At 58.1% G+C, this 12579-nt stretch overlaps 1 protein-coding gene across 1 annotated transcript; it reads left to right on the plus strand.

The window, feature by feature from the left end:
- Positions 1-1500: 1500 nt before the first annotated feature.
- C8A04DRAFT_37208 (transport protein Trs120 or TRAPPC9 TRAPP II complex subunit-domain-containing protein) lies at positions 1501-12081 on the plus strand (the record flags this gene model as incomplete). The annotated part of the gene is made up of 16 exons (XM_062783805.1): positions 1501-1837; positions 1901-2617; positions 2719-2744; positions 2808-2862; positions 3561-3779; positions 3917-4107; positions 4141-4190; positions 4224-4475; positions 4506-4631; positions 4668-4986; positions 5020-5286; positions 5323-5634; positions 5677-7653; positions 7708-8049; positions 9262-11049; positions 11164-12081. The coding sequence occupies 16 exons, from the start codon at positions 1501-1503 to the stop codon at positions 12079-12081; spliced, it is 7896 nt and encodes a 2631-aa protein (XP_062637158.1).
- Between the last annotated feature and the right edge of the window lie 498 nt (positions 12082-12579).

A 12579-nucleotide genomic window follows, 5' to 3' on the forward strand; every position in this document is an offset into this window, starting at 1 on the left:
GGATGAATTGCTCGAGACGGAGCGGCGCGGAGTTTGAGACACCTGCCTCGGAACCAATTGGTTAAAGCCGACTTCTCTTCCTTCAATTAATTATTGCTTGGTCAGTTGGGCATAACTACCGTCTGTGTTCGGGATCACATTTGAAGGCCGACCGCTCGAGGTGCTTCAAGAGAGGGACCTCAACAACCAACTATCGGTTGGCGCTGTGGAATATAGTCGATCTACTGGTTTGATGTTCGAGAGAGATCCAAGGCCCCAGCGCAGCGACAATAGGGTGCAATAGGTTGGCAACCGATCATCTGTACCGGTTTAACCTTTAGGAATTATATGTATCAAGAAGGCCCGAGCCCAGCGACCAAGGCCCCGACTAAGGCCCAAACAGGGCGCCCGCGCTGGAGCCAACTTCTCCATCAATCAGGATTCAGTGGCAGCATCATCGGCTTGTGGAGAGAGGGTTGGTACGTCGCGCTGACGCGGATCAACTTTGCATTTCTGCACATTTAAGTCGCCTGAATCCCGGGGCCCCTCTATGCTCCTATAGCCGGACGCCAACAGCCTTCCATTGCTTGTACCGCTTGAGCTTCAATCTCGGATCCGTCGATCCCACCGTCCGTCTCGCTCGCCGAACGCCGAAACGTAGTCCCGATTGCCGCGGTCGGGAGTTAGCCACGGACGCCGGACTAAGCAACAGGGGAAAAGTGAAATATCACCAAGAGCTTGGTGTATTTTTCGACGTATAAGTGGCGGTTCCCCCTGGAGATCTCGAACTGCCGGTTCTGGCTGAGAAGGATCCTGTCAAGTCTTCTAGGTTGGTCGCGGCAGGTGCCCAACAAAATACGCACTGGCGGGTGACTCGTTGTCAAACAAAATTCAAAGCTACGGAACACCCCAGGACGGGAAGCACTTTTGATTTCCCTAAATCTTTTTCAACACCCCCACCACCACCACGGACTTCGCTTCCCATGCTATGACGGAACGGCCTGTGGAGCGGGTTCAGGATAGGTGCAGCAGACGTGCCGCGCAACAACGCCCCTGACTGGCGAAAACAGCCGCTCTCACTCGCCGCGCCGCCTCTGTTTCGCCTGTGTGATCGTCCCGCCAGCGCCGGGAGCGATGGCCGACAAGAAAACGGCGGAAGGTGGTCCGTCTCGACATGCACACTCGACACCCGCAGCTTCATTTCGTGCGCAGCCCCCCTCTTCTCCTATTCTCTCTCACCCACATCTCACCCACATTCCCTTCGTTCCCTAGCTACCTAGGTAGTTTCCGCATCACGGCTATACCTACATACGACAACACCTCCGCACCCGCACCCGCACCCGCACACTATTTCACCCTCTTTGCACTCACACTCCCACTCTTACTCCCACTCTCTCACTCACGCCCAATGCCCGTCCGCTTCGACCCGCGCTTGCATGTGGTTGTGCATCGCAACCCCACTTCCCGCTATCCCCCATGAGCATATGAGCGACACTCCGATCTCCAAATCACAAGAGACTAATGGCGAAAACAGCGACTCACAACTCACCGCGGGCGTGGTTCCTCACATCGTCACTCTCGCCACTGAGCATCCGCCTCATCCGGCTGTTACTAGCGCACGGCGACTACGTGGTGGCCTGCCTGCCGCCGACCGAGATCGAGGATGAGGACCGCAGCGCCGAGTTTCGTGAGCTGGTCAACGAGTGCAAGAGTAACCGAAAAGACCGCGAGGGCTGGAAGGACCGCATCCGCGGCATTCGCTGTGATGCCCGGGCCATGGGGCAGTGTGGTGCCGCGGTTGCCGAGGCCGTGCAGGTTTTTGGGCGGATAGACATTTTGTTGTGCTGCAAATTTGAAGGTCAGTTAGTTTTACAAGTGTGTCTACGTGTATCTACGATCACAAACTAAGACCGAGTAACAGCCGTCATTGGCACCGTCGAGGAGATCTCAGCAACCCCCGCGACACGCACTCTCGTCCGCGACCAGTTCGACACTATCTTCTTCTCCCAAGTCAACTTCATCAAGGCCGCCCTTCCCCAGTTCCGCGCCCAGCACACCGGCCACATCATGGTCCTCACCAGCATCGGCGGCCACATCGGCACCCCCTGGATGTCCATGTACACAGCCGCGACCTGGGCACTCGAGGGCTACTGCGACTCGCTCGCCTACGAAATCGCCCCCTTTAACATTAAAGTCACCGTCGTCCAGCCCAACAAAGAAATCCAAAGCCTCACCAACCGCATCGTGTTCTCCCCGCAACTCCCCTACTACAACGCCAGCACCCCTAGCAACAACAACAACAACGACAACGACAGCGAAACCAACCACGTCTTCCCCCCGGTCCCCAGCATGCGCGAAATGCTCGCCAACGTCCTCAACGCCAATCCCGACACCGCCGTCGACGCATCGGCCGCTGACGGCGTCCAGTACCGCTACCCGCGCCTGCCCGCGGCCGCGTATGACCGGTTGGTTATGGAGACGGTGCATGCGCTGACGGCGATTGGGGGGCATGAGAACCCGCCAGCGAGGCATATTGTGGGGTTTGAAGGGGCGGTGGCGGTGAAGGAGAAATTGAAGACGGTTACGGAGGAGTTGGAGGATTTTGTGGACGCTAGTTTGGCGGTGGATATTTTCGAGAGTGAGTTGAATGAGGAGGCGAGGATGGGGAGGAGGGGGGGTGCTGCTGAGGGGGCTGCTGGGGAGGGGAGTAGTGAGGGGATGTGAGGGGATGTGTGAGAGAGAAGGGGGAGGTTGAGATATCAAAAGTATATGTGAGGGTTGGGTGAGATACCTAGATGTATGGACACCGAGAGACCCTCTTGTGTTAGTTGACCATGAGGGACTGGGGAATGAAAATAGCTGTGTTGATTTTCCAAATCAAATGTCTGTGTAGATAATCACAAAAGCTTGGGTACTCTTAAGGAAAGAGAAGAAAACATATGGCATTTTCCCCTAATTAATGTGATCTCTAACGTTACCATACCTCTGATTTAACTCAAGGTTGGGTCGCTCCATCACGCAGCGGATGCCCACTGCGGTGTGAACTCTAAATTCAGCACCAGCTGAGAGCTCCTGCGGGGTCTAGCACCACCCCGCCAATTCCAGCAGCCACAGCTCGGCTCCCGGCAGAAGCCCGGGCCTCCACAGCACTGTCCCCCAGGGACCTGATGGGACGGGGTCCCAAGCTTGGGCCGCACAACAGCACTGCACCCATGTCATCGGTTTCTGCGTTCCATTCGAAATTCGGTGTTCAACCACCAGCTATTTCCCTTGGGACAACTGTTCCACCTCGTGCTTTAGTTTCGTGCTAGACCACGCGACGGCCACTTCACTATTCCACACCCTCACACGCATGACGAATAAACCCCCGTATCTATACGAATTGGGCAGCCACTCACCTACCCTCAAGCTCTCGCTCCTCTCTCCCTCCAAGCTACTCCAACCTAACGAACAAATGATGCTGTCCTTGTCCAACCCCTGACATCCCTCCCAACGAAAGACTCGACTTCGACCTCTCGATTCCCGGTCTTTTACTGCGCCGAACCTCCTCCCACACGAACCCCCCACCCTCGGGAACTAAGCCCGGCCGCGACGGACGACTGAAAGAAAAAAAGGAGAGAGAGAAAAAAGAATGGCCACCATCGACCCTCTCTTGCCCGTCGGCCCGGCGCGGGTCAAGGCGCTGGTGCTGCCGGTCGGACACATCACGCGCGACCGCTTCACTGCTTTTGTCCGCCGGCTGAATAGTGAGGGCGTGGTGTTTTTGAGGGATGTGACGCCTGATGCGCGGCCGCATAGGAGTATGGCTTTTTTCTCTCTTATCTCGTTGTGTTTTGTCTGGGTGGGAATACGGTGGTGTGGTGTACTTACTGGGAAAGGGTTGTGTGGACTGGGAATGGCTGTGTGGACTGGACTGACTTATGTTTTTGGTGGGCAGATATGTTCTCCCCCCTGGCGTTCCCCGACGGCGCCATGTTCTACGACTTGATACAGCACCACCCGCCGGCCTCGCACCTCTCGCTGTCACCGTTTGATCTCTTCCGTGAACCCCTCGCCGTGGTCGCCGTGGCGGACGGCGCTGAGCTGCCCAAGGCGGTCTTCAGCAAGCGCCACTCTGGGGGCCGGACGGTGGAAGAAGCGAATATCCGCGCGCTGTACCAGGACTTGGAGGACCTGCGGGATCGGTACCCCAAGGTGCTGGCGCATCAGGTGTTGGTGTTTGATTACCTGCCGGACAAGGAGAGTCCGCTGCCGATACCGGAAGGGGTGGTCACGATACCGCCGCCGGAGCATTCGACGAGGACGACGATCAAGACGGTCATGTGCGATATCTCGGCGCTGATTCTGGCGGAGATGACCACGCTGGCGAAGTCGTACGAGGGTATGTCGTATATCGATTCGCCGGGCCATTCGTCGACGCACCCGCCGGCTGGGATAGACGGCGGCGGTACCCCGGCGCCGAGGAGGAACTCGCAGTTTTCGTTGCCCGCGAGCCGGTCGAGCTCAACCAGTGGCCTGCCGGATAGGAGTCAGGTCCGCATGTCCATGCCGCCTGTTCCCTCGAACCGCCAGCCGATCAGCTCTGCCGGGTCGACACCCCGACCGTCGACGCCGGTGAGCGCGAACAAGCCGCTTCCATCCCCGCCGTCGACGTTTGACAACATCATTGGGCCTATGGAGCCCAACAGCCCCCCCGAACAACGCGGCAGCAGTTCGCGTCCAGACATGATCGACGGATTCCGTACGCAAAGCCAGGACCGGGTTACCGTCCAGGGGTTCGGCCCGGGCGGGCTCAACGACCGGTGGAGGAGCAAAGGGAAATGCCGGGTCCAGACGGTGATCGGATCCCTATATCTCCAAGCCGGCCTGTGGAACAACGCGCTTAAGGAACTCACTGAAGCGGCCACAGTCGCCAAGTCAGTCAACGACCATCTCTGGCACGGCAAGGCCCTCGAGCTCACGCTCATCAGCCTCCTCCTCCTAGGCTGGGCCGGCATCGAGTTCCGCGTCCCCAGCATCCTACTCCCACCACAAGACAAGGGCAACGCCGCGGCCATCGCCCTCCAAGAAGCCGAGGCCCGCGATCCCAACCAGCCGCACTGGCTGCGCAACCTGCAGGTACACATGCCGGAACTGCTGGAGCGCATCATGGGGCTCTACTCACGCATCTCCGCCGAACACCTCCCGCCGCTCCCGCTCTCCGAAGCCGTCATCCGCTTCTGTCGCATGTCAGCCGCCATCCACACCGCCCACGGCCAGCTGTGCCGCGAATCCCTCGAGATGATCGTTTTCGGCGTGCCCCCGCGCGTCCCGCTGACGACCTCGCCGCGGTTCACCATCCAGCCGACGCGCACGCAGATCGTCGCGACGCTGTTCCGCGCGTTTCCCGCGTCTTCGTCGGAGCTGTTGACGACGGTGGATCGGACGGTGATTCTGAGCGGGATTGCGTCGTTGTTGGGGCATTTGGGCTTTCAGCGGAAGAAGGCCATGGTCGTTCGCGAGCTGGTTTCTGTGTTGGTGGTTGGTCTCGTCGAGGCCCGGACACGGGGTGCTGCGGATGTGGGGATTCACCCGGCTGCTGGGCTGGTTGGGTTGAATGGTGCGGGCGGGACCCGGGAAGGGGCCGGCGGGGCGTTGGAGTTGGCCGAGGGGGATGTTGAGCACGGGATTGAGGCGTTTTTGGGGTTGTTGATGAAGACGTATGGGGTGGTAGGCGGGAATACGCTGGGGGAACAGGGCGATGCTGTGGACGCGGAGGTGGTGCAGCGGATTCAGAAGCAGTCGGCTGCGCGGTACTTTGGCATGCGGGAGGTGAAACTGGACATCCTGCGGGCGTGTATCAACTTCTCGGAGGCGCTGCCGGATTTCGAGGGTGTGCTGAAGTACTCGAGCGATCTGCTGCGGACAGCGGGCAGTGGCATTGCCCCCGGGCCGCGACGGGAGAATGCGTACCCTTCGATTACGCGGGAGGAGCAGATCCGGCTTGTGGCGAGTATCACCAAGACGTCGGCGCTGTCGCAGCGTTTAGGCATGGGTCTATTGACGGCGGAGTATTGGGATGAGTTCCTCGTTCGGGGCATCACGCTGGAAGCGCTACCCCCGACGAGAACACCGCTGCCACACGCTAGGACTGTCCTTCCCGGGATCACGGCCGCGCGGAGCTCGCAGGATGTTGATCCATTTATCTATAATCCTTTCCTGAAGCGGCCCGATACGGCAACAGTCGACCGGACCTTGGTAGCAGGCGAACCGGCCAACTTCCGGCTGACGCTGCAGAACCCGTACGAGATTGAACTAGAGCTGGAGAGCATCCGGTTGGACACGGAAGGCGCCGAGTTCGAGTCAGCGGTGGAAACGACGACCATCGGTCCCTACCGGACACAAATCATGCGGATATCGGGCACACCCAAGGCCGCGGGGGCGGTTAAAGTTACGGGAGCGCGTATCAAAGCCCGCGGGTGTCGGGAGAGGCGGTTCCCCATCTTTGCGGACCCGTGGGCGCCCGAGGACGAGGCCAAGGTCAAGGCTATTGGGCTCGGTGCGCTGGATGTCAACGCGGCGGTCGCGTCGCCGGCGATTCAGAGGCTGAAACCCCGGGATATTGAGTTGAACGTGATTGCGCAGCAGCCTGTGGTCGTGGTCAAATCGTCGACGCTTCCGCAGTCGTCGGTGATGATTCTCGAGGGGGAACGGCAGTCGTTTTCGGTTACCCTACAGAACCTGTCGACCACCACACCTGTCGATTTCCTCCTGTTCTCCTTTAAGGACTCGACGCAGGAGCCGCTGCAGCTGGCGCTGAGCAACCGCGATGCGACAGCCACAGAGCTGTACGAGTACGAACTGGTGTTGGCAAAGAAACAGCCGCTCCGGCTCAAGAATCGAGACGATAGCAAGCGGTTCATCCCGCCGGGACAGACGGCCACGTTCGATTTCGAACTACTCGGCCGGCCCGGGCTGACGCATGGGTTGATCCAGGTGGATTATGCTTATCTCGGTGTGCCGCATGACGAGGTGGCGGAGAAGTTCTACACGCGCCAGGTGTCGATGGAGTTGACGGTTACGGTTAATGCGAGTGTTGAGATTACACGGGTGGATGTGCTACCCCTGACGAGCAATATCCCGGCGCCGCTGTGGGAGCGCGTTACGGAGCAGAAGGAGGGGGGTCAACGGCAACAGTCCTCCTCTCAACCGCCTTTGCTCACGGCGGATACGCACTGTATTTTGCTGTTGGATTTGCGGAATGCCTGGCCTAGCCAGATGACGGTTCAGTTGTCCTCCTTACCAGACCCCAATGCCCAGAACGAAGAAAGCGACTCTACGGCTGTACAAATCACAGAGCACATCCTCCCCGGCAACACCGCGCGCGTACTGCTGCCCATCCGCAGAGTCTACCTAGAAGACCCCCACGCCTTTGTGCCGGCGCTGAACCCGGCGCGTCAGCGGCAGTTTGTGGTCAGCACCAAGATTGCGCCGGAGGTGGAACGGGCTAGTCGCGAGGCGTTTTGGTATCGGGAGAAGGTGCTGGATGTGTTGAGGGCTAGTTGGCGGACTAGTAGTGCGGGTGGGGGGCAAAGGGCCGGACAGAGGACGGGAGAGATTGAGTTGCGCGCTGTGAGGTTTACGGCCCGGATGGTGGAGGCCATCAAGGTGGATGAGGTTGATGTGAGTGTTACGGTGTGTGATCCATCTGATTCTGCGTCCACCGACTCAGACTCCGACGACGAAAAGTCCACCAACAACAATACCAACAACGCCAAAAACACCCACCTCGCCCGCGTCGACGCCTTCCTCGAACTACGCATCCTCATCACCAACCGCTCCGCCCGCCCCATCCACCCCCTCCTCCGCCTCACCCCGGTCCTCTCCCACCGCCCCTTCAACATCTCCCTCGACTTCACCCGCAAAATGGCCAAATTCGCCTGGAACGGCAATCTCCAACAGTCCCTCCCCTTACTCCCCGGCCACGGCGCCACCGCCGAAGTCCGCATGGGCGTCACCGCGCTGTGCAGAGGGGAGTTTGATATACTGGCTAGTGTGGAAGAGGCGAGATTGTGGAGGGATCCGGAGGAGGTGGAACGGGAACGGAGGGAGAGGGAGGATAGAGAGGGGAAAACGGGCGGGAGAAAGGCGGTTAAGTCGGAGGCGGAGGCGCAGGTTATGATTTTGGGGGCCGCGTTGGGGAAGAGGGAACGGAGGGTGTGGCATGCGAGGAGGGGGTGTCGGTTGGTCGTCAGGGACTAAGTACGTGACCTACTTTACCTAGGTGTATTTGGGGTGGGTGTGAAGTATTTTGAGTATGGAATTGCACAGCAGGTGTATAATACCGAAACGAGTAATGATGTAGTGTATAAGATGGTTGAGGCGGTCATGAAACTACACCGTAATGGAGGATGTCTGGGTTAAAATGCATGTGCAGCTGAGTAAAGCGGATGCTTCCGTACACATGTCTTTGGTGTCTTGGTTGATCTGGTGATCTTGCAGTCACTACTCAAGCTACTGTACATACCATGTATGTATCAGTATGGATAACGGATCGATGTCTTGAGGCTTGCGACTCTACGTAAGGGTTAGGGTTGCATGACCGGCTAAGATCGGTCAATTACGGAAAGGGTCCTCGTCTTTCAGCTCACCGGTGACAGCCCAAATCATCCCAAACGGGAATCTCATCTGCAAGTTTAAACTTTATCTTGCTTGGGACGGACTATGACTGGGACTTAAACCGCACCACGTTTGCCACCGACTGCATCTCTCTCCTCCTCCTCTCTTTCAGATCATGCAACTCATCCAATCCGCTTGATGATTGACTAACCATCTGAAACCCCACCCTCTTTTCCTCACCGAGTTTTTTACCTCTTTTCTCGCTACATGTTTTAGTTCTATCGGTTCCGTGACAAGAGACAAGTTTCGTTTCTTTCCGAAGTCGGCAAAGAGCGGCGGGTTAGCAAAGGGGAAGGAAAATCACCGCGGCTTGCTGGGTTCCTTTTTGTCTGTCCTCCGAAGTTGATAAATTCGGGAGTCGGGGTTTTTGCTTGCATCTCACTCACAGCACTCAAGCTCCTCGCTCACTCAACCAACCACTCAACAAGCAACCCTTGGACTCATTTCCATTTGCCGAACGTTACAGTGCTGTTGTGTAACCGACGACGACGAACGCCACTCTGCGCTGCAATTACACTGCGCTGCGACGACTCATTTATTCATTTATTCATTCAGCCGAGGACTCAATTGACGACGCCAAGGGAAAGAGGGAGAGTGTGAGACATAAAGGAGGAAGGACAAAAGATGAAAACGACAAAAAAAATGCCCCGCCCCCGCATCCTCTTCCTCGACGCCTTCGACTCCTTCTCCAACAACATCACCTCCCTACTCACCACCCTCCTCGACGCCGACGTCTTTGTCCTACCCATCGACGACCCCCTTCTCGCCAACACCAACAACAACAACAGCGATGGCCGTCTCCCTTCTTCGTCTCCGCCAGAAGACGAGGAAAGCAATCACTACGGGAATGTGAGCAACAACCCCCGCGCGCGCTTCATCGCCGAACTCCAGCGTTACGACGCCGTCGTCTGCGGTCCGGGCCCCGGTCACCCGGATAACGAGGCTGATGTGGGCTGGATGCGGTATGTTTGGGAACTGCAGCAGGCGGAGATACTGCCTGTGCTGGGGGTGTGTCTTGGGTTCCAGAGTTTGGTGAGTGCGCATGGGGGATCGGTGGGGAGGTTAAGGAGGGGGTTGCATGGGATGGTTAGGGGGATTGTGCATAGGGAGGATGGGGGGCAGGATAGGGATGTGTTTGCTGGGGTGGGGGAGTTCAAGGCGACGCTGTATCACAGTTTGTGTGGGGATATTGGGCAGGCTGGGGTGGTGGGTGAAGCGGAGTGGGAGGTGCAAAAGTGGCTGCCGTTTGAGGGGTGTCCGGATTTGGTGCCGCTTGCGTGGGTGGAGGAGGAACGGGAGGATGATAACCAGGGGAAGGAGAGGATTCTCATGGCGGTTAAGCACCGGAGCAAGCCGTTTTGGGGTGTGCAGTATCACCCAGAGTCAGTCTGCACGGAGGAAGAGGGGAATAAGGTCATTGTGAACTGGTTCAAGGAGGCACAGAGGTGGAATCAGGCTAGGGGGCGGACGCCGGTGATGGATGGTCAAGGTATGGCGAGGGCGGCTACGCGGCCGAGTCTGCTTTCACGGCTGGGAACGCTGGGAGTGCTGGGAAACGGTAGTGGTCAGGACGAAGGAGCGTGGTGGATGGGTCTGGAGACGGACCCTTCTCTTCATTTCCTCTCGGTGCCATTGCCGTCTGGGGTTCAGGTTCCTGATATCGTCGAGGCGCTTGAGCTTAAAGGCTCTGAACGGATCGTGCTGGACTCAGCCAATGTCGCGCCGGCCACTTCGAACGCCGATGTCCGCGGACGATACAGCATCATCGCAGCCGGGTTGCATGAGGCTTTGCATCTCGAGCACCACGTCGGCGATGCCTATGCCACGATCTCATGTGCCTCGCTCGGAGGGTTGCCCACCAACATATCCGCCAAGGTACCGCTTGCTCGATACGGCGATATCTGGGGGTTGGTGGCCGAGTTCCACGAGAAGCGCTACGTGCCCGCGACAGAACCAGCGTACACCCCCTTTGTCGGCGGGTTCATGGGGTACATCACTTACGAGCAAGGCCTAAACGACATCGGCGTCCCGCTGCATCAGCCACGTCCGCATCGCCGGCCCGATGTTGCGCTCGTCTGGGTTATCAAGAGCATCGTCGTCGACCATCTGCAGCAGATTATCCACGTCCAGCACCTAGCCGCTCAGGGGGCCGCAGACCATACGTGGATGGACAACACGGCAGACAAGCTACGGTCTCTACGTAGCCCGCAACGGCGGCCTTCCTTCACCATGGCACCGCCGTCGTTGCCCCTGAAACCATCCCGGCGCCCATCGATGAGCACATCGATCCACCCGCCGCAGACAAAGGAGTACGAGGCCAAGGTTCGGACCTGTCAGGAATACATTGCCGCGGGCGAGTCGTACGAACTCTGTCTGACGGACCAGACGACGCTGACCCGGCCCCTGAGCGATGTCCCGTCGTTCTCACGTCCAGCTTCTCGTTCGCGTTCCCGCTCCAACTCGTTCACCACGCCTATCTCGCCATCCGCTCAACGCAAGCAGCAACACCAACAACAACAAAAACAGCAGCGCAACCGCCGTCCATCCCAAAACCACACTACCACCACCACCGCCTCCACCTCCTGGACCCTCTTCAAGCGTCTCCGCGCCAACCAACCCGCCCCCTTCGCCTCCTACCTCCGCCTCGGTCCCGCAACCCTCGTCAGCGCCTCGCCCGAACGTTTCCTAACCTACTCCCGCACCGGCCTCTGCTCGATGCGGCCGATGAAGGGTACCGTGCGGAAATCCGACGCCGTGGCCACGCTGGCGCAGGCTGAGAAGATCCTGCATGTGCCCAAGGAGGAAGCGGAGAATTTGATGATTGTGGATTTGGTAAGGCATGATTTGCATGGGGTATGTGGTGCGGGCGGAGTGGTGGTGAGGGATTTGTTGAAGGTGGAGGAGTATCAGAGTGTGTTTCAGATGATTACTGTTGTTGAGGGGCAGTTGCCTTCTTCTTCTTCTTCTTCTTCTTCCTCCTCCTCTTCTCCTCAAAGAAAACACCGATCTCCCGGTACGAACGCGCCAGACAGCAGCGTGTACACCGGCCTCGACGTACTCGCAGCCAGCCTCCCCCCCGGTAGCATGACGGGCGCTCCCAAAAAGCGCAGCTGTCAGATCCTGCAGGAGATCGAGAACCACCAGGAGCGGGGACTCTACTCAGGCGTGGTGGGCTACATGTGTGCCACGGGACGGGGCGACTGGAGCGTGACGATCCGCAGTCTGTTTCGCTGGGACGATGAGCAGGTCACGGTTGCTGTTGTCAATGGCAATGGCAACGGGAACGGGGAAGATGGGAAGCTGGAGGAGGAGACACATGAGGTGTGGCGGATTGGGGCGGGTGGTGCGGTGACGATTTTGAGTACGGCCGAGGGAGAGAGGGAGGAGATGTTTACCAAGTTGGCTGGGCCGTTGAGGACGTTTGGGGAGGAGCCGTGTCGGTGATAGGTTACTAGTTACTTGGGTAGGTAGTACGCTGTGAGTAGGAAGGGGGGCGGGAACAAATATTTAGTCTGGCATCTCAACAAGGACTAGAAATGGGATGGATACATAGATGGCGGCATTGGGATGGCACTCAACGTGTCGGGCGTTTTCTAGGCGTGAATTGTCGAAGGTTTATTTCATTATTTTGCTTTTTTCACTGCTTTTCTTCTCGCAGATAGCATCGGGCTCAACGGCTGCATTGGGATACAAGGCTTTAACGCATTGTACATAGGTACCTACCATATGGCGAGAAGAAACCGGTACACACGGATAGGAATCCCCAGGGGCGATAATAAGTAAATAAATCAATATGCACCCAGCTCGTCAGACCTTTCCAATCGCCAAGCTGCCCCGTAATAAGGCATCCGGGACTATCCTCCGTTCCCCAGCGCCTGCTTGATAAAACGAGCACGGAATAAAGGAACCGTAAGCCACAAGTATTGTACCTAATGTACACCA

This window comes from Dichotomopilus funicola (assembly GCF_033296635.1).
Source record: "Dichotomopilus funicola strain CBS 141.50 unplaced genomic scaffold C8A04scaffold_30, whole genome shotgun sequence".
Lineage (NCBI taxonomy): Eukaryota > Fungi > Ascomycota > Sordariomycetes > Sordariales > Chaetomiaceae > Dichotomopilus > Dichotomopilus funicola.